At 50.6% G+C, this 20,244-nt stretch overlaps 1 protein-coding gene across 1 annotated transcript in view; it reads left to right on the top strand.

The window, feature by feature from the left end:
- NEMF (nuclear export mediator factor) overlaps positions 1-20,175 on the top strand; it is a 34,254-nt gene extending 14,079 nt beyond the window's left edge. The window contains exons 14-33 of the mRNA XM_064142885.1: positions 1,396-1,581; positions 3,615-3,678; positions 4,983-5,071; positions 5,942-6,045; positions 6,676-6,738; positions 8,168-8,280; positions 10,482-10,539; positions 10,908-10,966; positions 11,436-11,556; positions 12,117-12,384; positions 13,187-13,229; positions 13,315-13,364; positions 13,840-13,987; positions 15,244-15,321; positions 15,403-15,594; positions 16,640-16,672; positions 18,304-18,410; positions 18,486-18,529; positions 18,619-18,698; positions 19,911-20,175. Of these exons, the coding sequence (XP_063998955.1) occupies positions 1,396-1,581; positions 3,615-3,678; positions 4,983-5,071; positions 5,942-6,045; positions 6,676-6,738; positions 8,168-8,280; positions 10,482-10,539; positions 10,908-10,966; positions 11,436-11,556; positions 12,117-12,384; positions 13,187-13,229; positions 13,315-13,364; positions 13,840-13,987; positions 15,244-15,321; positions 15,403-15,594; positions 16,640-16,672; positions 18,304-18,410; positions 18,486-18,529; positions 18,619-18,698; positions 19,911-19,988 (1,978 nt within the window). The 3' untranslated portion in view covers positions 19,989-20,175. The remainder of the gene's footprint in view (positions 1-1,395; positions 1,582-3,614; positions 3,679-4,982; positions 5,072-5,941; positions 6,046-6,675; positions 6,739-8,167; positions 8,281-10,481; positions 10,540-10,907; positions 10,967-11,435; positions 11,557-12,116; positions 12,385-13,186; positions 13,230-13,314; positions 13,365-13,839; positions 13,988-15,243; positions 15,322-15,402; positions 15,595-16,639; positions 16,673-18,303; positions 18,411-18,485; positions 18,530-18,618; positions 18,699-19,910) is intronic.
- Positions 20,176-20,244: the final 69 nt, after the last annotated feature.

Below are 20,244 nucleotides of genomic sequence, written 5' to 3'. Positions count from 1 at the left end.
TGGAGCTTTCAGCACAAAACAGATGTTGGAGTGGGGCCAGAGGAGCCCACAGAAATAATCAAAGGGCTGGAAGCCCTCTGCTGTGAGGCCAGGCTGAGAGAGTTTGGGTTGTTCAGCTTGGAGAAGAGATGGCTCCAGGAGGACCTTCTGGTGGCCTTTCAGTGCTTAAAGGAATCAAGAAGCAGAGGATAGACTTCTGAAGAGAGCCTGTTGTGACAGGACAAGGGGTGGTGGTTTTGAACAGAAGTCTAAGAGAGTCAGATGAGAGAAAGGAGACATTTTTGATGCTGAGGGTGGTGAGACCATGGCCCAGGTTGCCCAGAGAGGTGGTAGATGCCCCATCCCTTGAACCATTCCAGGTCAAGTTGTTTGGGGTTCTGAGCAGCCTGCTCTAGTTGCAGATGTCCCTGCTGATTGCAGGTGGGTTGGACTGGCTGACCTTGAAAGGTCCCTTCCAACCCAAACAATTCTGTGATTCTGTTTAAATCATTCAGTTTATCTTACAGCAGAAAGAAGAGAACAGAGTTTTTTGAGCAGAGGGATACTTTAATCACAGAATCAGTCAGAGTTGGAAGGGACCACAAGGATCATCCAGTTCCAACCCCCCTGCAATCAGCAGGGACACCTCACACTAGATCAGGCTGTCTAAAGCCTCATCTAGCCTGGCCTTAAACACCTCCAGGCATGAATCTTCCACCACCTCCCTGAGCAACCCATTCCAAGGTCTCACCCACCCTCATGCTGAAGAACTTCTTCCTAAAATCCAGGCTCAATCTACCCATTTCCATCTTGGTTCCATTCCCCCCAGTTCTGTCACTACCTGACAGCTTAAAAAGTCCCTCCCCAGCTTTCTTTTAGGCCTCCTTAAGATACTGAAAGGCCACAAGAAGGTCACCTGGGAGCCTTCTCCTCTCCATACTGAACAGCTCCAACTCCCTCAGTCTCTCTTTGTAGCAGAGGTGCTCCAGCCCTCTCATGTGCATTTTTCTCTGTTTTCAGAGAGATTGGTACTGGTAAAAATACTCTTATGGTAATTAGATTCCCATAATAGTATTTTTAGAGTCTGACCATATTCTAAACCACTGGAAGATGTCCTTAAGCAGCATAGGTCAGCAGTTTCCGGAACCATAGAATCACAGAATCAGCTTCTTTCTTTTGCCTTGGGAAGTGGTGCTGCCTTGGAAAATTTGTACTTTGGTCTTCTGTTTTGGTTTTGGTTTTGCTTCTCAAACCTTGGCTGACTCCAGGACACCAACAGGCTTGTGTTTAAGGCATCCTCTGCTCCTTAGTCCATGTCTAGTCCTCCTGAGAGAGTACAAGTAGGGAGTACATTGCACTGTGGATGAAAAACAACCGCTTCTCTTACCTTACTCATGTGATGCCATGTGTTTTTAGGAACCCATATGTGCTATCTGAAGAAGAGGAGGAGGAGGATGCTGCTGATGTAGAGAAAGAAGAACCAGAAGAACCAAAGGGAAAAAAGAAAAAGAACAAAACCAAACAGCTGAAGAAACCTCAGAAGAACAAACCGTCGCTGGTTGACGTCGATCTCAGTCTGTCTGCTTACGCCAATGCCAAGAAGTAAGGTTCCAAGTGAAGGGGAAGGGTTCTGCATGCCAGGATTTCTTAGTGGAGTCATGGGAAGAAGGACTCTGTGTATGTCTTGTTAGAAATTGAAATAGATAGCTTGCCTTGAGCTCTTGTGCATCCTCAGTAAGCTTGCAGATGACACTAAATTGGGTGGGAGTGGTGCTGTATTTGAGGGTAGGGAGGCTCTGCGGAGCAGACTGGACAGGCTGGATCAATGGGACAAGGCCAGTGAGATGAGGTTCAACCAGGCCAAGTGCTGAGTCCTGCACTCGGCTCACAACAACCCCATGAACGCTCCAGGCTTGGGGCAGAGAGATTGTGGAATCATCCTGGAGTCATCACGGGGGCAGGCTCTGCTCACTTGCTCCCTGGGATAGGACAAGGTGTAAGTTGCAGCACAGGAGGTTGCAGCTCAACACAAAGGGGAACTTGTTGACTGTAAGGGTCCCAGAGCACTGGCACAGGGTCCCCAGGGTGGTTGTGGAGTCTCCTTCTCTGGAGCCTTTCAGGGCCTGTCTGGATGTGTTCCTCCGTGACCTGAGCTAGATTGTGTGGTCCTGCTCTGGCAGGGGAGCTGAACTGGATGATCTCCTTGGGTCCCTTCCAACCCCTGACATCCTGTGAGCCTTTCCTGTGATTTCTTTCCTGCGAGAGTGGTCAGGGACTGGAACAGGCTGGCCCAGGGAGGTGCTGGAGTCACCACCCCTCCAAGTATTCAAGAAATGTGTGGACGTGGCACTTTGAGACATGGTTTAATGGCTAGAATGGTCTTAGGGCTGACAGTTGGACTTGGTGATCTTGGAGCTCTTTTCCAACCAAAACAATTCTAGGATTCTGGGATGTGCATTTTGTTGTTTCAAACCCAGTGTCTCAGTGCTGAGCAGCAGCTTGACTAGCTGTCACATGAATTTAATTCTGAGCACATTTCTGTGTCATGACCCAAGGAACAAAACAGCAGCTTTTGCCACACAGGCTTCCTCTGCCTGCTCTGCTCTGGAGAAGGCTAAGCCAGCAACAGAACAAGGGGACACAGCCTCAAGTTGTGCCAGGGGAGGTCTAGGCTGGATGTTAGGAGGAAGTTGCTGTCAGAGAGAGTGATTGGCATTGGAATGGGCTGCCCAGGGAGGTGGTGGAGTCACTGTCCTCTGGAGGTGTTGAAGCAAAGCCCGTTTGAGGCACTTAGTGCCATGGTCTGGTTGATTGGCCAGGGCTGGGTGCTAGGTTGGACTGGATGATCCTGGAGGTCTCTTCCAACCTGCTTGATTCTATGGTCTGGACTGTTGTGCTGGTTTGAGGCTAATTGGAATATTTGAAAGCAATGAAATCCTTAGCTGTGAGAAGAAAGAAAAAGAAAACAAGAGTACCCTGCCTCAGCCATTCTTCTGCTGAGGAACACAGCTAGTCAAGATATAGATAAGACACTTCTCACACACCTCTCAGTTAGCTCTCACTTGTTCTCCTTCTCTCTGGCTGGCTGTGTGTGTGGTTGCCTCTGCCTTGACTCTAATCCAACCCAACCCTTTGTTTCCCCTAACCTCCTTGTCATCTTTTTGACATCTCAGCTCAGATCTCTCCAGAGTTACCACGTGAGATGCACAGGGAGTGATCTGGTTGTTTCTGAAGGGAGGCAAAGCGGGGGAAGGAGGAGGAGGTTTGGGCCGGGAGCCCTCCTGGCAATCTGATTGTTTTGGGAGGGATATTTTTGTTTCTGTTTTACTTTTGACTTGTATATAACTGTAAATAGTTGTGTATGATGTGTATATATCTGCTATATTGTGCTAAGCTGTAAATACAGCTTCATTCCTTACCTTCCTGCCAGCTGAGTCTAGTCTGGGTGATTTCTTAAGTGGGGGGGGGTGTGGGTAACTCCCAAACCATCACAGATAAAACAACACCATCACCACCACCACGTGCAGAGGACTATGATCAGCACATTTTGAAAGTGAGTGGTTCTGGTGGGATTTCAGATGATGGCTTGTGGGGTTTCAGATGATTTCAGATACTACCAAACTCCTGTTTGACAGGTACTATGATCACAAGAGACATGCAGCTAAGAAAACACAGAAGACAGTTGAAGCTGCAGAAAAGGTATTTTTTCACCCTTTGTTTTTAGGAGATGTTTAAAAGCAGGGAGATTTGAAAAGGAGAGGGAGACTGGAAACAGAAGAGAGACTGGAAAGAGGAGAGGGAGGCTGGAAAGAGGAGAGGGAGACTGAAAACAGAAGAGACTGAAAGAGGAGAGGGAGACTGAAAAGAGGAGAGGGAGACTGAAAGAGAAGAGAGAGACTGGAAAATAGAGGGAGACTGAAAGGAGGGGAGAGAGACTGAAAGAGGAGAGAGAGACTGGAAAAAGAGGGAGACTGAAAGGAGGGGAGAGAGACTGAAAGAGGAGAGAGAGAGACTGAAAGGAGAGAGAGACTAAAAGAGGAGAGGTAAACTGAAGAGAGGAGAGGGAGACTGAAAGGAGGGGAGAGAGACTGAAGGAAGAGAGGGAGACTGAAAGGAGGGGAGAGAGACTGAAAGGAGACAGAGACTAAAAGAGAAGAGGTAAACTGAAAAGAGGAGAGGGAGACTGAAAGGAGGGGAGAGAGACTGGGAAAAGAGAGAGAGACTGAAAGGAGGGGAGAGAGACTGAAAGGAAGAGAGGGAGAGTGAAAGGAGGGGAGAGACTGAAAGGAGGAAAGAGATACTGAAAAGAGGAGAGAGAGACTGAAAGGAGGAGAGAGAGACTGGAAAAAGAGGGAGACTGAAAGGAGGAGAGAGAGACTGGGAAAAGAGAGACTGAAAGAGGAGACAGAGAGTGAAAAAGGAGAGAGAGACTGAAAAGAGGAGAGATGTAGATGTAAATTCAAAGGAGAGCTCCTATCAGTGGTTAGTGGAGGATCCTGACCTGGTCTTAGTCGCCCTAATAAGATAATAAAGTTAAACCCCAGCCAGCAAGAGTCGTTTCATCCTTGAGTTTTCACTCTGAGGATCACAGATGCCTGCCTGCTGTATCATCTGCTTTCCACTGGGACACTTAGTGAAGGTACTGCCAGCCCAGTGCTCATGGAGGCAGGAGGGCAAAACTGAGGAGATCCTTAGAATGAGGAGTTCAGTCTCTGTCCTTGGAAGCATTCAATAAACGTGGACATGGCAGTTCAGGATGTGGTTTAGAGGCCATGATGGTCTTAGGGTTGATGGTTGGACTGGATGATCTTAGAGGTCTTATCCAACCCAAACAAATCTGTGATTCTCTGAAGGTTTTAGGGCAGCTCTCTTGCAGGTGCACAAGGAGAACACAGGCCCGTGAAGAGTAGTAGGTTAAGAGACATTTCCTGCCACCTTCCCTGCTGTTTAGTCAAGGCTGTTGTGATTCCTGTGCTGCTTTTCCATGCTTTCTGTCTCTGCAGGCCTTCAAATCAGCAGAGAAGAAGACAAAGCAGACATTGAGGGAAGTTCAGACAGTCTCCACCATTCAGAAGGCCAGGAAGGTCTATTGGCAAGTACAGTTTTGTTATCTAATGAACTGTAAATGTGCAGATTTAGGACTGGGTCAGGCTGACTTTTCCTTGGTGTAGAAGTGGAGCTCAGCATGACTTCCACCTCAAAATGAAGAGAAAATTCTTTGCTGTGGAAGGTGCTGGAGCCCTGGAGCCAGGCTGCCAAGAGAGGTTGTGGAGTCATCCTGGAGTCATCATGGGGGCAGGCTCTGCTCACTTGCTCCCTGGGATAGGACAGGGAGCAATGGGTGTAAGTTGCAGCACAGGAGGTTCCAGCTCAACACAAAGGGGAGCTTGTTGACTGTAAGGGTCCCAGAGCACTGCACAGGCTGCCCAGAGAGGTTATGGAGTCTCCTTCTCTGGAGACCTTTAGGGCCTGTCTGGATGTGTTCCTGTGTGACCTGACCTAGATTGTGTGGTCCTGCTCTGGCAGGGGGGTTGGACTCGATGGTCTCCTTGGGTCCCTTACAACCCCTAACATCCTGTGATCCTCTGGAGAGATTCCAAAGCCACCTGGACACTGTGAACCTGCGCAAGCTGCTGTGGGTGACCTCTTTTTATTAGGGGGATTGGACTGGATGATCTCCAGAGGTCACTTCTAACCTTCACCAGTCTTTGATTCTGTGAAGAGGACTTTGCAGTGCTGCTGCTTGTTGATTCTTCTCCAAACAGCTTTGGCAGTGCTGTTGTGTTTGCACCATGCCTTGGTTCTCTGCCCCAGGCATATGGGGTGGATGTGAAACTGCAGTTCTTCAAGTTGTAGATGCTGAGATGGATATTCTCGAAAGCATGATTTAAAGAGAAGACCTCTGCAATGCTCTGTTAGTTGCAGGTGTTTTTTCACACAATGGATTGATGTCATTTGGCAGGTTTGAGAAGTTCCTGTGGTTCATTAGCTCAGAGAATTACCTGATTATTGCTGGGAGAGATCAACAGCAGAACGAGCTGATTGTGAAGCGCTATCTAAAACCAGGTGAGTCTGGGTTTTGTCTGGTCTTCCACTTTGGAGATGCACAAAGGTGACATGGGAAGGTCTCTCTGCTGTGTTCTTAAGTAGGTTCTCAGGTATCACTTTGGTGATAGGGAGACCTGAGGACTGTCTGTGTGTTGTCCATGGAGTGCTGGGGCTCTGATGTGGGAGGCTGGATCCTCAACCACTGTCAGATAAGAGCAGGAGTGGATTGTGTCCAGTGCTGGACTCCCCAGTTCAAGAAGGACAGGGACTAGCTGGAGAGGGTACAGCAAAAGGGCTACAAAGATGCTGAGGGGACTGGAACATCTCTCCTACGAGGAAAGACAAATAATTGGAGCCTTTTTGTCTGGAAAAGATCCTGCCTTGACAGGGGTATTGGAGTCCAAGGTCCCTTCTAACCCCTACCACTCTGTGATTCTGTGTGATTCTCCTTGGAGCAGAGGAATCAGCAAAGGAGCTGATTCTGCCTGGGGCAACTGGGATGGGCTAGAAGTCTCCTGTGCCCTCTTCCCATCCTGCTCCTTGCAGCCAAAGTAGCTGTCTCCAGCTAACGTTAAAACCCCTCACCTTAGCTGGAATGCTCTGTATAGCTGCCACATGTGTGACTGATCCAAGCCACATCTTTTCCAGGGGACATCTATGTGCATGCTGATCTCCATGGAGCCACAAGCTGTGTGATCAAGAACCCATCAGGTACCTTCTGCAGGGACCTGTAGAAGCCTGGGTACACTCTGACCTGGCAGCTTCTGTATTGGATGTCTGAGCCCAGACTGGTGCTCACCTCACAGTGGTACTCAGCTCCAGCAGAGCCTTCCCTTGGGGTGTCAGAGGCAGCAGTTCTCCCAAGACTGGATTGTCACTGACTGGTGGTGCTCCCCAGTCATGACTGGCTGCTTGCCAGTTGATCACTTGAGCTACTGATGGGAAGGAGTCATGGAGATGTGCTTGCAGAGGCATGTGATACTGGCAGAAGTGGTGGTGCCAGTGCTTGCTGGAGTCCTTCTGAGGCTTTAATTGGTGGCACAGGCAGTTAGGGTGCTGATCTCAGCCACAAAGTATTAATGTGGTGGGATGGATCTCATAGGAGACCAGATGTGCAAGCTCTACCTGTGTCCCACTGCTAGGAGGTGGTGGAAATTGGTCTTTTGTTGTTAGGAGTGTAGTCAACCTGGCCAAGCTAGAGAATTGGGCAGAGGGGAACCTCAGGAAGTGAAACAAGGACAAGTGTAGGGTCCTGCACCTGGGAATGAAAAACCCCTGCACCAGTGCAGGTGAGGGGCTGGCCTGCTGAAAGGCAGTTGCATGGAGAAGGACCTGGGAGTGCTGGTGGACAATAAGTTCACCATAAGCCAGCAATGTGCCCTCATGGACAAGAGGCCAGTAGGGTGCGTGAAAAAGACTGTGGCCAGCAGGTTGAGAGAGGTTCTCCTTCCTCTCTGCTCTGCCCTGGTGAAGCCACATCTGGAGAACTAAGTCCAGTTTGGGCTCCTCAGTTCAAGAGAAACAGGGAACTACTGAAGAGAATCCAGTGGAGGCTACGAAGATGCTGAGGGGGTTGCAGCATCTCTGAGGAGGAAAGGTTTAGAGACCTGGGGTGGTTTAGCCTGGAGAAGAGAAGGCTGAGAAGGGATCTGATCAATGCTCAGCAAGAGCTGAAGGATGAGGGCAAGAGGATGGGGCCAGTGGTGCCCAGCAACAGGACAAGGGGCAGTGGGCACAAACTGGAACCCAAGAGGTTCTGTCTGAACAGGTGTGAGGGTGATGGAGCCCTGGAGCAGGCTGCCCAGAGGGGTTTTGGAATCTCCTCTGGAGAGACTGCAAACTCACCTAGACATTGTGATCCTGGGCAGCCTTCTGTAGGTGCCTTTGCTTTAGCAGAGAGGTTGGGATTGGATCACCTCCAGAGGTGCCTTCCAACCTCCACCATGCTCTGTTGGGAGCTGTGAAGAGCTGTTGCTGCCTCTGCTCTGTCCATACTGCCTTCCAGCCAAGCCAGGCCTTGTTATCTCTGCCCAAAACCTCTGAAGTCCCACGTGCTGGATTAGGCCAGATGGGGAAGCTGCAGAATTTCATCTGCTGAGCATAGATGGTGTTGTCTGATGTGCTGGGTGCTACTTGGCAGGTGAACCCATCCCTCCACGAACCCTGACAGAAGCAGGCACCATGGCTTTGTGCTACAGCGCTGCCTGGGACGCCCGCGTTGTCACCAGTGCTTGGTGGGTCTCCCACAACCAGGTAAGGACACTCCTGCATGAGCTTTGCAGGCAGAACAGCTGAAGGATCTGTTGGAAGGTAGCAAAGGGGAAGAGGATCTGGGGGTCTTAGTTGATGGGAGGTTGACCATGAGCCAGCAATGTGCACTTGTGGCCAGGAGGGCCAATGCCATTCTGGGGTGGATTAGAAGGGCTGTGGTTAGGAGGTTGAGAGAGGTACTCCTGCCCCTCTACTCTGCCCTGCTGAGGCCACATCTGCAGTACTGTGTCCAGTTCTGGGCCCCCCAGTTCAAGAGGGACATAGAAGTGCTTGAGAGAGTCCAGCACAGAGCCACAAAGATGCTGAAGGGAATGGAACATCTCTGTTAGGAGAGCCTGAGGGAGCTGGGGCTGTGCTGCTGGGAGGAGACTGAGAGGTGACCTTAGCAGTGGTTATCAATATATGCATGGGGAGTGGCAGGAGGCTGGAGCCAGGCTGGGCTGGGTAATGCCCAGGGACAGCACAAGGGGCAATGGGTGGAAGCTGAGGCAGAGGAAGCTTCATGTAAACATGAGGAGGATTTTTTTTCCCTGTGAGGGTGACAGAGCACTGGAAGAGGCTGCCCAGGGAGGTTGTGGAGTCTGGGGATATTCCAAACCTGCCTGGATGTGTTCTGGTGTGATCTGCTCTAGGAGATCCTGCTGTGGCAGGGGTGTTGGACTGGATGATCTTTGGAGGTCCCTTCCAGCCCCTGACAGTCTGATTCTGTGTGTGACTGGATGAACTGTTCATGTCTGCAGAATACTGTGTCCATTCTGGGCTCCCTGCTTCAAGGAGGACAGGGACAGCAAAGGGCTACAAAGATGCTGAGGGGACTGGAACAGCTCTTTTATGAGGAAAGACTGAGAGCCCTGGGACTGTTTAGTCTGAAGAACAAACCAAGGGGGAATCTCATCAGTGCTGATCAATACTTAAAGGGAGGCTGTCAGGAAAATAGGAGCAGTCTTTTGCAAGCGGTGTCCGGTGACAGGCCAAAGGATGCTGAGCACAGCCTTGAACAGAAGAAGTTCCATCTAAACACCAGGAGGAGATGTTGTAATTTAAGGGTGCTGGAGCACTGGAACAGGCTGCCCAAAGAGGTGGTGGTGTCTCTGTCTCCAGAGACACTTAGAACCCACCTGTCTGTGTTCCTGTGTGACCTTCTCTGGGTGAATCTGCCTTAGCAGATCTTCAGGGTTCTCTCCTCTTCCCTCCCGTTGTGTGATTCTGTGTGGGAACTGATGCATGTGGGGGAATTGTCTCTGATACTGTTCCTCGTGGGTCCTCTGTAGCACTGCCACACTTCGAGATGGGGCAGAGGGACAACTCCTGGTGTGATCATACATCAAAGTCAAGGTCACAGTGCATGAGTTCTTGTTTCCTCAACAAGTCAGATGCTCTCCCAGGACTTCTAAGATATAGTGCCAGTAGTTGGGGATTGAGCTGAATCATTAGCCTGCAGAAGAGGAGGCTCAGGGCAGACCTCGTTGCTGTCTACAACTCCCTGAAGGGAGGCTGTAGCCAGGTGGGGTTGGTCTCTTCTGCCAGGCAACCAGCAACAGAAGAAGGGGGCACAGTCTCAAGTTGTGCTGGAGGAAGTATAGGCTGGATGTTAGGAGGAAGTTGTTGGCAGAGAGAGTGATTGGCATTGGAATGGGCTGCCCAGGGAGGTGGTGAAGGCACCGTCCCTGGAGGTGTTCAGGAAAAGCCTGGCTGGGGCACTTAGTGCCATGGTCTGGTTGATTGGCCAGGGCTGGGTGCTAGGTTGGTCTGGATGATCTTGGAGGTCTCTTCCAACCTGGTTGATTCTACGATTCTAAGAAAATAGTTTACAGTGATGGTGGTGAAACACTGGAACAGTTTGCTCAAGGAGGTCATGGATGTCCCCTCCCTGGAGGGGACCGGGTTGGATGGAGCTTTGAGCAGCCTGGTCTCATGGAGGGTGTCCCTGCCAGAGGTGTTGGAACTAGATGATCTTTAAGGTCCATTCCAACCTCAACCATTCTATTAATCTGTGAATCTCTTGGAATAATACCCTACACAGGATAGGTAGAACCTCTCTGGACACAGAGGCTTTCTGCAGAGCTGTTCCCATGAGTTAAAAACGCAACTTGCTTGAATGTTGCTTTTCTTCCAGCTGCTGTTGCCCAGCCCTGACCTGTGGCAGGTCCTCTTCAGAGTATATCATGATTTATTTTTTCTAGGTTTCTAAAACTGCACCTACAGGAGAATACCTCACTACTGGGAGTTTCATGATTCGAGGTGAGACAAAGGAATGTTGTGAAGCAGACACAAGGTGTTTGTCTGGAGCTGCTGTGCTGGCCTGCAGTGGCAGCCACCTGAGGTGCTTCCCTCTCCTCGGCAGCTGACAAGTCCCTCTCTTTTCCTGAAGATCCATTCTAAGCAGTTTAGGCACTATCAGGCAGCTGCAGCAGCATTTCCAGCTGAGCCCTGGGCAGAAGACCATTAGCTAAATTGCTTTTGAGTTCCTCCTGTTGTTATCTAAGAGATAGAACAAGCCCCAGTGTCATTTTTGTGGTAGCCTGAAGCCTTTGATCAAAAGGAATTTTGAAAACCCATCATGTAGCTCAGCTGTTAAACCTCCTCATGAGAACCTGTCTGTTTTTCAGGGAAGAAGAATTTCCTTCCACCTTCTTATCTGATGATGGGCTTTAGCTTCTTGTTCAAGGTACTGCTTTCCCTGTGCAGCTCCTGCTGGCTTTTGTCATTTGGGTTGAGCTGTAGGAGGCTTCTTTTCTGCTTCTTGCTTATCAGTGTATTCCCAATTGGTTTTCCCACTGGGACAAATCCCATAAAAAGCTGTTTGCTGAAAATTGCTCCACTTTCATTTCCATTTTCTCCCCAGTTTGCACTCTCTTCATGTAAAACAAGACACTGAACATTAGTACTGCTTCATTTTGATAGCAGCTCTGTTGGAAGCATGTTTTGGGAGCCTGCTGGTGGTGCAGCTGCAGGTTGTCTCCTCGCTGGCTTTACTGTCTGGGTTGACTGATGGGTTTCAATGTGCTGGTTTCGTCTTCTTGCCTTTTAAACAGCAAAAAAGTGCTCAAAAGGAAAGAATAAAGCTGGGTCTGGCTTTGAACTGGCTCATGAAGGAGCTGGTGCTGGCCTGAGGTAAAGGCTTCTCTTGGTGCTAGGTGGATGAAAGCTGTGTTTGGAGACACCGAGAAGAAAGGAAGATCAAAGTGCAGGATGAGGATCTAGAGACTGTTTCCAGCAGTGCCAGTGAACTGGTGGCTGAAGAAGTGGAGCTCTTAGGTACAGTGGACGGGACTAGGCTGCTGCCTGTGGGGAGGTGGTGGTGTCCTCATCCCTGGAGGTGTTTAAGAGGAGGCTGGATGAGGCAGTTAGTGCCATGGGTTAGTTAATTAGAAGGGTTAGGTGATAGGTTGGACTTGATCATCTTAGAGGTCTTTTCCAACTTGGTTAATTCTGTGATCCTGTGATTCCGTGCACTGCTGATGACTTGGATGAATCTTTGGACAACCTGGTCTAGGAGAAGATGACCCTGCCCAAGGCAGGGTGGATTGGACTAGATGACCATAGAATCATAGAACTGTTGAGGTTGGAAGAGACCTTTGAGATTATCAAGTCAAACCACTCACCTAGAGCTCACAATCCCAACACTACTGTAAGCTGCTACCACTTAGACACATCCCTCAGCACCACATCTGATCTTTAAGGTCTTTAAAGTCTCTTCCAGCCCAAACCATTCTGTGATTTTCTGACTTTTTTGAGTGTGATATTGAGTTCCTTGCATCATTAGGGTCATTTTGGTGTTTCTCATGCGAGATGTGTTTTCTTCACGTGTGCCCTAGATGGAGGAGACAGCAGCAATGAAGATGAAAAAACAGAGTGTCAGGAGGCACCAGAGGATGTGGAAGCTGTGCCTGAGAGTAATCACGATGAGGATGTTGCTGATCTTGACCAGGATGGGGTAAACACACCCCTTGCTCCAGAGGGTGACTCTGAAGAGGAGGATGGAGAATCCAAAGTGGAGCACCCAGAGTCAAAGAGTGAAGTGAAGGAGGAAGAGGTGAATTACCCAGACACAGCCATTGACCTGTCACATCTTCAGTCTCAAAGGTGAGCGAAGAAGCAGCTGCTTCATCAGCAGCATGGGCACTTCTGTGGGGCTCCAGCCTATTAAAATGCTGCCCAGATGTGGGCTGCCATCATTTCAGTGCTCAGCTCTGCAGGCAGAGTGCAGGGCAGCAGGATTGGGTGGTGACAACAGTGCCATGCTGGGTGCCATCCCCTGATGTTGTCCTGCACGGCTCCTTGTGGGCTGCTCGCTTTGGACCTCTCTCCTGAATCACAAGGAGGAGATTGGGCTCTTTCATCCCTGCTGTTCCATGTTCTAGTCCAAACATCCCTTAACCACCACACACTGATTCTACTCCTCAGGAAGCAGCTGTTCCTGTTTTCTTAGACCTGCAAGAAACTGAGTTGTTTCTGCTCAGCCTGGCTGGTGCTAAGTTACTGCTCTGCATGTGGCTGCAAGATGAGCTCATCTTGGTGTCCTTAGAGGGTGTGAGGAGATGGGATCGAGTGGCTGAAAGTGGGCAGCTCTGCAGGGACTACCACAGCTGGGTGGGGCTGTACCCGTGGAAAGATGAACATCAGATGTTCCTTTAGTCTGTGCTGTACCAGGCTGTCCTTGTGACTTGTTGGTGTGTGAGCAAGAGACAAGCTGGCAGGGATCTGATGTTGTTTTGTAGATCCCAGTGTTGTTCCCCTTTTCTTTCCATCCATCCACTGGGATTTTCAAGAACTGGAAAGCTGGAAGTGGTGTAACCAAGCCAGCTGATATCTGGGCTGTGGCTGATGAGTTCATAGTTGAGCTGCTCCATATCTGCTGATGAGCTCTGTTTCAATCTCCCCACAGATCCCTGCAAAAAATCATCCCCAAAGAGGAAGAGCCCAACTTGGTAAGGTGCCAGCTGAGATGTTTGGCAAAGGGCAGTGTGAACTGCTGCTGGACAGGGTGTGCTCTAACTGCCTTTCACTTCTTAGAGTGACAGCAAATCCCAGGGGCGAAGGCATCTGTCTGCCAAGGAGAGGAGGTGAGACCCTCTTTGTGTTTGCTATGGGCTGAATGCTTCATCCTTGCTACCTCTCCAGGGCCTGGGTGCACCTCCCAGTATAGAATAGAATAGAATCATAGAATCAACCAGGTTGGAAGAGACCTCCAAGCTCATGCCCAACCTATCACCCAGCCCAGTCCAATCAACCAGACCATGGCACTCAGTGCTCCATCCAGTCTTTTCTTGAGCCCCTCCAGGGATGGTGACTCCGCCTGGTCCATGCTCATTGCCTATCCTGCATTTCCAGTGTGGGCTCTACCTCTGGGATGGTGGCACTCCTGTCTTTTGGGAATGCTGGTTGTGAAGTTTCTGTGTGCTTAAAGAGATTTTCCAGAGGAGGGCTTGCTTACTCCCAGCATACCTGCCTCAGGCTTCCCTGTAGCAGGGAGGCAGGGTGGCCTTGCTGGCAGAGGTCACAAGAAGAGGCAGTGCATCAACCTATTGCTTTCCTTAGAGAAATGAAGAAAAAGAAGCAACAAAGCGACTCTGAGAACTTGGAGCCTCCTGAAGAGAAGCAGAAAGAGATAGAAACACAAACTCCCTCTGCTCCCAGCAGCAACAAGGGTGTGCCAGCCTCTCAGCCCATCAAGAGGGGCCAGAAGGTAGGCAGAAGGCAGGTTTACCCATGGGTAGAGCTGTTGCCATGTGAAGTGTGGACAGAAATCCCAGATTCTGTCAGAGATCTGTGGCCACCTGATGGAATAGAATCATAGACTGGGTTGGGCTGGGTTGGAAGTGCCCTTTAAAGGTCATATAGTCCAACTTGTCTGCACTCAGCAGGAGCATCCACAGCTAGAGCAGGTTGCTCAGAGCCCCAGACAACCTGACCTGGAATGGTTCCCAGGGATGGGGCATCAACCCCTTCTATGGGCAGCTTGGGACAGTGTCTCACCACCCCCACAGCCAACCCTTCCCTCTCTCCAGTCTGAATCTCTTTTAGTTTAAACCATCACCCCTTGTCCTGTCACAGGCCCTGCTGGAGAGCAGCCTTGTGGAGAGGGACCTGGGAGTGCTGGTGGATAACAAGTTAACTATGGCCACTAGTTAACTAAAGAAGGCCAATGGCATCTTGGGGTGTATTAAAAAGAGTGTGTCCAGCAGATCAAGGGAGGTTCTCCTCCCCCTCTACTCTGCCCTGCTGAGACCCTAGCTTGAGCACTGGGGACAGGGATCTGCTGGAGAGGGTTGAGCAGAGGGCTATGAGGATGATGAGGGGACTGGAGTGCTGCCTGATGAGGCTGAAGGACCTGGGGCTGCTTAGTCTGGAGAAGGTTGAGAGGGGATTTAATCAATGTTTATAAACATCTGGATGCTGGGGGTCAGGAGAGGGGACAGGCTCTGCTCACTGCTCCCTGGGACAGGACAAGGAGCAATGGATGGAAGCTGCAGCACAGGAGGTTCCAGCTCAACACAAGGGGAAACTTCTTTCCTGTAAGGGTCCCAGAGCACTGGCACAGGCTGCCCAGAGAGGTTGTGGAGCCTCCTTCTCTGGAGACTTTCAGGCCTGTCTGGATGTGTTCCTGTGTGACCTGACCTAGATTGTATGGTCCTGCTCTGGCAGGAGGGTTGGACTCGATCTCCTTGGGTCCCTTTCAACCCCTGACATCCTGTGAGCCTGTGATTGTCTGCATAGCTTTGGGCACTTGGTGATTTCAGGGTGATGCTGCTCTGTTGGCACTGAGCATGCTGTGCTTCCCTCACTAAAAGCAGTCTCTTGGCTGCTGGTGACCTGCTCTAGAGGAGGTTTGGCAGTAAAGTGGGAAGGAAAATGCATGTGGGGTCAGCACCTAGGAGTTTGTGAATTCAGAACTCTGCAAAGTCACTGTTTCTAAAGCTGTTGGTGTGTTCTCTTCTGCAGAGTAAAATGAAGAAGATGAAAGAGAAGTACAAGGACCAGGACGAGGAGGACCGGGAGCTCATCATGAAGCTGCTAGGGGTAAGTGAGAGGAGTTCTGCCTTCTCCTGGGGCAAAGTCACTTGGTCTGCTAGCTCTGACCACCTCTGTGTGTCACCACAGTCTGCAGGGACAAACAAGGAGGAGAAAGGGAAAAAAGGGAAAAAGGGGAAGACAAAAGAAGAAGAAAAAAAGCAACAGCAGAAAACCAAGGCCGTGCATCGTGGTGCTGGACGAGGAAAGGAGATGCTCCCAGCAGGAGTCCTGCTGCACGATTCACAGGACCCAGACCTGGAGGAGCAGCAAGATGAGAAGGTGAGCAGCTCTAACTCCCAGCTTGGCAGGGGCTGGACGTGACTTCAGCTAGTCCAACCCCGCTGCTAAAGCAGGGCCACCCACAGCAGCTTGCCCAGGATCACAATGTGCAGGTGGCTTTGGTAGCTCTCCAGAGAAGGATACTCCACAACCTCTCTGGGCAGCCTGATCCAGGGCTCTAGCAGCCTCCCAGCACAGAAGTTTCTTCTCATCTTCAGATGGAGCCTTCTAGGTTCCAGTTTGTGCCTTTGTGCTGGTGCTGGGCACCACTGAAAAGAGTCTGGCCCCACCCTCTTGCCACTCTTCATCTCTTGCCGAGCATTGATCAGGCTGCTCTTCCCCAGGCTCAGTAGCCCCAGCCTCAGGTCTCAGCCTTTCCTCCTCACAGAGATGCTCCACGCCCCTCAGCACCTCTGTAGCTTCCACTGGACTTTCTTCAATAGTTCCTTGTCTCTCTTAAACTGGGGAGTCCAGAGTGGACCCAGTTCTCCAGCTGTGGCTTCACCAGGGCAGAGGAAGAGTAGGACTTCTTTATACCTGCTGGCCGCATTCCTCTTCACACGCCCCAGCAGACCACTGGCTCTCTTGGCCACAAAGGCACTCTGGAGACCTCTGTGCCCTATACTACGACCAGGGAGGCCTGTGGGTTTCAAAGGCCACCAGAAGGCCCTGCAGCAGGCTCCCTGCACACTGCCTTCCCCCTGCAGCCAGCACAATGGCTGCCGAGGATTCAGTCCAGCCAGCGCTCCCCACTCTGTGGTGCTGAGATACAACTAGGGACTGTGCAGCTCTGCTGTGAGTCAATCTCTCAACACAGCTCAGCACTGTCCTCCCAAATGGAGGTTTGGAAAGAGATCTTCCTGCTCCAGCCATGGAGAATTTGTGCAGCTCTCACCTTTGCCACACAAGTTAAAGTGTCTTTGCAGGGACAGTGTGGCTTTGTGGGGATTGCTGGTAAATGAATTGATTTCCTCCAGGGGATGGGGAGAAAGCATGAAGTTGTGTGCTCATTTCAGCTCTGACATCTCCTTGTTGGTGTTCACAGGAGGAGCAAGACCAGGATCAGCCAGGAGTGGAGGTAAATGCTCATCTTTGAAGCTCTAAGTGATGAGAAGGCTTCATTCCTGCTGGAAGCTGGTGGGCCCTGCTGCAGCACACAGCTCACCACGAGCAGCACCAGAGGCACAGGCTATCAGCTGCTGTTAGAAGTACTCTGCTTCCCCCGTGGCTGTTTGAACCCAGCTTTGCTCTGTTTTCATCAAAACAACCTCCAAGAGAGATGGGGAGAGGCTTTTACAGTCATAGGATGAGGGGGAATGGACTGAAGCTGGAAGAGGGGAGATTTAGACAGGAGATTAAGAATAAGTTCTGTATGGTCGTGGTGAGACACTGGCACTGTTTGCCCAGGGAGGCTGTGGATGTCCCTCCCTGAAAGTGTTCAAGGCCAGGCTGGATGAGGCCTTGAGCAATCTGGTTTAGTGGAAGATGTCCCTGTCCATGGCAGGGGGTTGGAACTAGATGACCTTGAAGGTCCTTTCCAACACAAACCATTCTCTGAATCTATGGTTCTATGATTATTTTCCCCTTCCTACTTCATTTATCACATAGAACCCTAGAGAAACGAGGGCCTGACACATTTGTCCCTTGCCTTTGCCTGTGGAGGTGTCTCCTGGCTGGAGGATGGCACAACGTGATGCCCTGCCAGTTCTTTGTTAAGTTTACAAATGGATTTACATATAAAAAGGCTTTCAGTTTTCTGTCGTGACAGGCTGGGGGTGTTGTCCAAAGGCTGGAAATCAGACTTCTTTAGGTTTGTTTCAAAGAGGAGGATGAGGGTTGTTTGGAGGTGAAAGGTTTTAACAGAATCCCAGACTAGTTTGGGTTGGAAGGGACCTTTCAAGGACATCCAGTGCAGCCCTCCCCCACAGTCAGCAGGGACTACAGCAAGTTCCTCAGAGCCCCACACAGCTTAGCCTGGAATGGTTCCAGGGATGGGGCTTCTACCCACTTCTCTGGGAAACCTGGGCCACGGTCTCACCACCCTCAGTGTCAAAAACTTCTTTAGTTTAAACCCATCACCCCTTGTCCTGGCACAACAGGCCCTGCTCAAAAGTCTGTCCCCTGCTTTCTTATTGGCCTCTTTAAGCAGTGAAAGGCCACCAGAAAGTCTCCCCCTGGAGCCTCCTCCAGGATGAACAACTCCAACTCTCTCAGCCTGGCCTCACAGCAGAAGGCTTCCAGTCCTCCAATTATTGCTGTGGCCTCCTCTGTTACAGCAGAACATCAGAAGAAGGGGACACAGTCTCAAGTTGTGCTGGGGGAAGTATAGGCTGGATGATAGGAGGAAGTTGTTGTCAGAGAGAGTGATTGGCATTGGAATGGGCTGCCCAGGGAGGTGGGGGAGTCACTGTCACTGGAGGTGTTGAAGCAAAGGCTGGCTGGGGCACTTAGTGCCATGGTCTGGTTGATTGGCCAGGGCTGGGTGCTAGGTTGGGCTGGATGATGTTGGAGGTCTCTTCCAGCCTGGTTGATTCTATGATTCTATGTTTGGGTCACGCCACCACAAGATCTGACACATGGTACCTGTGGAATCGCAGCTGTAGTTCAGCTGGAAGGGAAAACCCCTTCAGCTTCTGCCCCCAGTGAAACCAGCAGGTAGGGTTTGGAGAGAAGCTGTCTGGTTTCAGTGAAGCTGCTTTGCCCGTGCAGGAAGCTGAGGCCTTGCTGGACTCCCTGACAGGCCAGCCACACCCCGAGGACATCCTGCTCTTCGCTGTCCCCATCTGTGCTCCCTACACAGCGATGACCAACTACAAGTAAGGCAGTGCTCTGGGTGGGCAGAGTTTGGTGGCTGCCTGCATTCACCTCACAGAAACCTTTTCTTTTTGCAGGTACAAAGTCAAGCTCACTCCAGGCACCCAGAAGAAGGGAAAAGGTACTGTATGAAAACTCCTTCTCAGTGCTCCACCTCTTGAAGCCAGCAGGTTTTTATGGCCTGGTTGAACTTTTCCTGTGCTTTTACAGCCGCCAAGATCGCCTTGCACAATTTCATGCAGTCCAAAGAAGCCAGTGCAAGAGAAAAGGACCTGTTCCGCAGCGTGAAGGTGACTGGTTCCTTGGCAGCTCTTCTCCACCAGTACAGCAGCAGCAGCAGAATGCAGAGATTCATAGTATCACAGAATGGTTTGGGTTGGAAGGGACCTTAAAGACTGCCTGGGCAGGCACACCTTCCACTAGACCACGTTGCTCAATCCAGCCTGAGCTCAAGCACCTAGCATCACTTTGGGGTAAAATATTCCCAAAATCAAGGTGGTTTTTAGCAGTGTTGTTTCTCAGTGCTGCTCTGGAAGATGCACTGCTTAGGCTGGAAAAAAGAGTGATTGGCCACTGGAATGGGATGTCCTCAGAGGTGATGGAGTCTCCATCCCTGCAGGTGTTTAAAAAGAGGTTGGATGAGGCACTTAGTGCCATGGGTTAGTTAATTAGAAGGTGTTAGGTGATAGGTTGGACTCAGTGACCTTGAAAGTCTTCCAACCTGATTAATTCTGTGATTCTGTGAATCAGAATGGGTTTGGTTGGAAAAGACCTTTAGGATCAGGTCCAACCATTCTCTAACTCTACCAGGGCTGGTGCTAAGCCATGTGCCTCAGTACCACACCTCTGCCTCTTAAACACCTCCAGGGCTGGGGAATCCATCCAGCTCCCTGGGCAAGCTGTGCCAGAATTGCTAACGTAGTACTGGGTCTGAGGTTTCTGTGCTGTGTACTGTGCCAGAATAATGTCTGACACAAGTATCTTCTCCCAAGATGTCCTCTAGCTTTGAGAGGGGCAATTGCCACTGCCCCTGGCAGTGTGTGGTGGAAGAGGCAGGTTCTTGCACCGTGAGTTCACATGTCTCATGGTAGGCTCTTGCCTGTCCCTCTCCCCTTAGCAGAGGGCTTATCATGGGCTGGGTAAATGTGTTTCTCTGCTTGGGAAGGTCTTTGCTTTCTGAAAGCCAGTGGGAGAGCAGAAGCCCCACATCAGCTTCATTTTCATAGAATCCTTTGGGTTGGAAGGGATCTTCAGGATCCCCTAGTTCCCACCCCCACTGCCATGGGCAGGGGCACTCTCCACTAGAGCAGATTGCTCAAGACCTCATCCAACCTGGCCTTGAACATTTCCAGGGAGGGAGCATCCACAACCTCCCTGGGCAACCCAGGGCTGAAGATAGCAGAACTAGGCACATCAGCTCCTGCCAGTGAATTCTGGAGTGAGGCTGATGTTTGGAAACACTGTTCTGCTGTCTCCAGTGTCTCACCTTTCATGTTTTGTAGGACACAGATTTGTCAAGAAATATTCCTGGAAAAGTGAAAGTGAGTGCACCTCACCTCCTCAACAGGAAAAAGAAGTGAGCCTGGAACTGGACTTCTCACCAGCACACTGCTGCTGCAGTCAGAATCCAGCAGATGGGACAAACGGACAGCCCTGGACTGAACTTGGGTTCCATGGGAACACCATGGGTCAGACAGACCCCCAACAGCTCCAAACAATTAACATAAAAGCACCCAGTAAAGCTCTGGCCTTTGGCCAGTGAGCTGATCTCCCGTGGTTCTTTCTCTGAGGCCTTGACCACTGGAGCTCAGCAGCTCCTTCCCCACACTCTAGGGA

This window comes from Pogoniulus pusillus, chromosome 1 (assembly GCF_015220805.1).
Source record: "Pogoniulus pusillus isolate bPogPus1 chromosome 1, bPogPus1.pri, whole genome shotgun sequence".
Lineage (NCBI taxonomy): Eukaryota > Metazoa > Chordata > Aves > Piciformes > Lybiidae > Pogoniulus > Pogoniulus pusillus.
Note: the sequence above shows the minus strand (reverse complement) of the source record. Positions and strands in the feature narration are given on the sequence as shown.